This window comes from Lathyrus oleraceus, chromosome 5 (assembly GCF_024323335.1).
Source record: "Lathyrus oleraceus cultivar Zhongwan6 chromosome 5, CAAS_Psat_ZW6_1.0, whole genome shotgun sequence".
In the NCBI taxonomy this organism is placed as follows: Eukaryota; Viridiplantae; Streptophyta; class Magnoliopsida; order Fabales; family Fabaceae; genus Lathyrus; species Lathyrus oleraceus.
Genome location: NC_066583.1, coordinates 3,390,022 through 3,393,619, shown reverse-complemented (window position 1 = coordinate 3,393,619; position 3,598 = coordinate 3,390,022). Strand labels below are relative to the sequence as shown.

The following is a 3,598-nucleotide window of genomic DNA, read 5'->3' as shown; positions in this document are numbered from 1 at the left end:
GGACTAAACAAATATATATGAGGTATCATTTCCTCAAGGATTAAGTAAATAAAGGAAAACTTAAACTTGAGCATTGCAAGTCAAAATTGCAACTAGATGATATACTCACCAAGTCGTTGAAGAAAATCAGGTTTCATGAGTTGAATATAAGCATTTGAATAATAAGTATTGAAAACATGAATTAAGTGGTGTGTTAGAAGCTAGTAATTCATTATTTTAGTAGACAAGTTTGTTTTCAACAAGTTTTTATTCGACATAGTCGAAGTTAGCTGAGTAAGAGTTAGTTGTATTCGACATAGTCGAATAGAACATGTAGTTGTTGAAATGTGTCAGTATGTATCCGACAAAGTTGAATACATAACGTAATAAGTCAATTATGACATTTGCCTATAAATAGGCATATGATTATGTGAATAATAACTAACTCTTTTTCAATATACAATCATTTTTCACATTTCTCACTCTCTCTTCTTCATTTTCCCTTTAACCTAATTGTTCAAATAATGTGTTTATGATTGTCACTAGTGGTGGAAAAATAGGTCGTGGCCTGCGCATCCGCTAAAAAATGGCGGACTGAGTTGGGATTTTGTGTCCGCCTACTTGTTCAACCCGCCCCGCCTTAAGTTCGCTCTGCTTTAAGCTCGTAAAAAAAGGGGCGGATTGGTCCGCCAGCCCACCAACCTAGTTATCAAGCACTCAAAATATTTATTTTTGGTCAGTTTAAGATTAATACTTGAAATGAAGTTTTGGAATACTTGTCGATTGTTCTATTTTATATATTTATTTGTGAATATATGCATTATTTTTTAAGTAAAAATTGTTTAAAAAATACTTTGTATAAATTTGTTCTAAAAAAATAAATTCAAATGTAAAATTAAGTCTATTGATCTATTAAAAAAATTAAAAACTAAATAAATAAAAAATAGGCGGGCAAATCCCCGCTCGCCAACCTGCCACCTTGGCGGAGCGAGTTAGATTTTTAAGCCCAATTTCAAGTTTGTCTTGCCATTTTTTTGCAGGCTTAAGACGAGGTGGAGCGTGGCGGGGCGGACGACCTATTTTATCATCCCTAATTGTCACATGTGTTTGGTAAAAATTTTATGATAAAATTATATATTATTTATTATAGTGCTAGCATAATACATTTTAAAAATTTAGGATCAAATTAATTTTGTTGTTAACATAAAGGACCAAAGTATATCAATTGGTTGTATTTTTTAGGTGGTATGTGTGGTTGTGTTATTATGTAAGTTATGAATGTGTTTTTTTTTTTTGGTTGTTGTTGTGATGTTGGGTTTACTATATATATTCATGCCTTTAGGATAGCTTTTGGTTTAATCATGTTCTTGTTGTAACCAATCCATTGTTCCGGCAGTTGTAGCTTTTTCATTTAAGTAATTGTACCCTTATGTGTTTTTTTGTTTTATTTGTTAAAACTTTTGTAAACAAATTTTCAACTCATTTGGTTTTGATAAAAGTCCTTAAAGTGTACAACATATTACCAGCCATAGAAATTAATCATAATATATTTTTTTTTGGCATAGGTCCATTTGGACAAATTGGAGGCTTTTACGTAATTTCAATGATGTTAATATGTTATACATTCAATTGAAGAAAATTATTTAACAAAAGATATAGTATAACAACAATTGAACATGACACTTTATCAAAACAAAAACAATTGATGATGACAATTAGTACAAGAAAACGAAATAAACAAGGATTAAGAGAGAGAAGTTTGGACGGCACATACAAGTGGACCACTAAAAAATGTTGATCAATTATGACTCACTACTAATAATGCCTAATGATTCAACTAACATCCACCCATTTTAAAAAGATATCTGAGTAATAGAGGCTCTAAATTCATAACCCGAAAAATTCAAAATAAAAATAAAAATAGAAGCTTCCACATCTCTTGTTATAAAGTTATAACTAATAAAAACAGTGTTTTAAATAAAGTATTATTTTATTATTGACAACAAATTTAATAACTTTAATCGAACCTTTTTATGTTAACAGCAAAGTCCAGCTACAAGAAGAAAAAGCATAAGAATAAAAGGAACAAGAAAGAAAACACATTTTCAACAACAGTGATAATGGGTTCTCATCTCTCAAAACAAGCTGAAAGAAGAAAAACAATCCACACCGAAAAGAAAGCTCTAACCGATCTGAAAACCTCCGGAGAACAATACCCCGGCTCCGAATATCACCCTTCCGATAGAAAAAACTGGATGAAAGATCTCAATCCAGAGAAACTCCACGTCAACCAAATCGTTTGGCCAGGAACACATGATTCTGCAACCAACAAAATCGGTTTCCCACTCATCACTCGTCCTTTTGCTCAATGTCAATCTTTATCAATCTATAACCAGCTTGTGAGAGGAACGCGCGTGTTAGATATTCGTGTTCAACAAGACCGTCGCGTGTGTCATGGAATTCTTGTTACTTATAACGTCGATGTGGTCGTGAAAGATGTTAAAAGGTTTCTGTCGGAAACTGAGTCTGAGATTATAATTCTCGAGATCAGAACTGAGTTTGGTCATGAAGATCCACCTGAGTTCGAGAAGTATCTCGAGGAGAATTTAGGTGAGTTGTTGATTCATCAGGATGATAATGTTTTCGGAAAAACTGTTTCGGAGTTGTTGCCTAAGAGGATTATATGTGTATGGAAGCCGCGGAAATCGGCGCAACCGAAAGCGGGGAGTAGTTTATGGAGTGCGGGGTTTTTGAAGGATAATTGGATTAATACAGATCTTCCATCAACGAAATTTGACGGAAATTTGAAGAATTTGAGTGAGCAACAACCTGTTACGGCGAGGAAATATTTTTACAGGGTGGAGAATACGGTGACTCCGGTGGCGGATAATCCAGTATTGTGTGTGAAACCTGTTACGAGAAGGATTCATGGATATGCTAGATTGTTTATTGCTCAGTGTTTTGAGAAAGGTTATGCAGATAGGATTCAGGTTTTTTCTACTGATTTTATTGATGAGGATTTCGTTGATGCTTGTGCTGGTTTGACTTATGCTAGGATTGAAGGAAAAACATGAATTATGAATCTGTTATGTTCTTTTGTTTTGTTGTATTGTATGGTTCTGGATTTGGATTTGCTGGTTTGTAAATGTTTGTTTGATTGTAAATTTAAACTACAACATGCTATGTTTGATTGAATATACATGAATCAAGACGTGAGATATTGTTGCATATTCGAATTTGCTTCAACATTATATTCTTTCATTTTCCTACACTGATGGAGTAAATTGTGGTTACAATTTAATCCACTAGTCACACACACTATTTATTTGGTAAGTTAGTAGAGAAAGCTGTGGTTATAAATTATAATTCTCATTGAGGATTCGGATTGGTAGGAATTCATTGAGAACATTGAGTGGTCCATTCAACACTAGACACGTGTTTTATATTAATCCACCTCATTTATATTATTTTCAAATGCTATTTATATAAAAAATATTTTTCTTTGATAATTATTTGGTTGAAACTTATAACTTGAAAAATATTTTAATCATATCAAGAAAAAAGATCCCAAATTAAATCACAAACAAAACTCAAATTTAGCATAATTTTTTTTTAATGT

The 3,598-nt window shown here is 32.5% G+C and overlaps 1 protein-coding gene across 1 annotated transcript; it reads left to right on the top strand.

The window, feature by feature from the left end:
- Nucleotides 1-1,879: 1,879 nt before the first annotated feature.
- Nucleotides 1,880-3,209, top strand: LOC127081269 (uncharacterized). The gene has a single exon (XM_051021538.1). It carries the CDS (start codon nt 2,013-2,015, stop codon nt 3,051-3,053), a length of 1,041 nt encoding a protein of 346 aa, XP_050877495.1. The 5' UTR covers nt 1,880-2,012; the 3' UTR covers nt 3,054-3,209.
- The last annotated feature ends 389 nt before the right edge of the window (nt 3,210-3,598 follow it).

Excerpts from the sequence above, each read along its gene's own strand:
- LOC127081269 (XM_051021538.1), top strand. The coding sequence starts at position 2,013 with ATGTTAACAGCAAAGTCCAGCTACAAGAAGAAAAAGCATAAGAATAAA.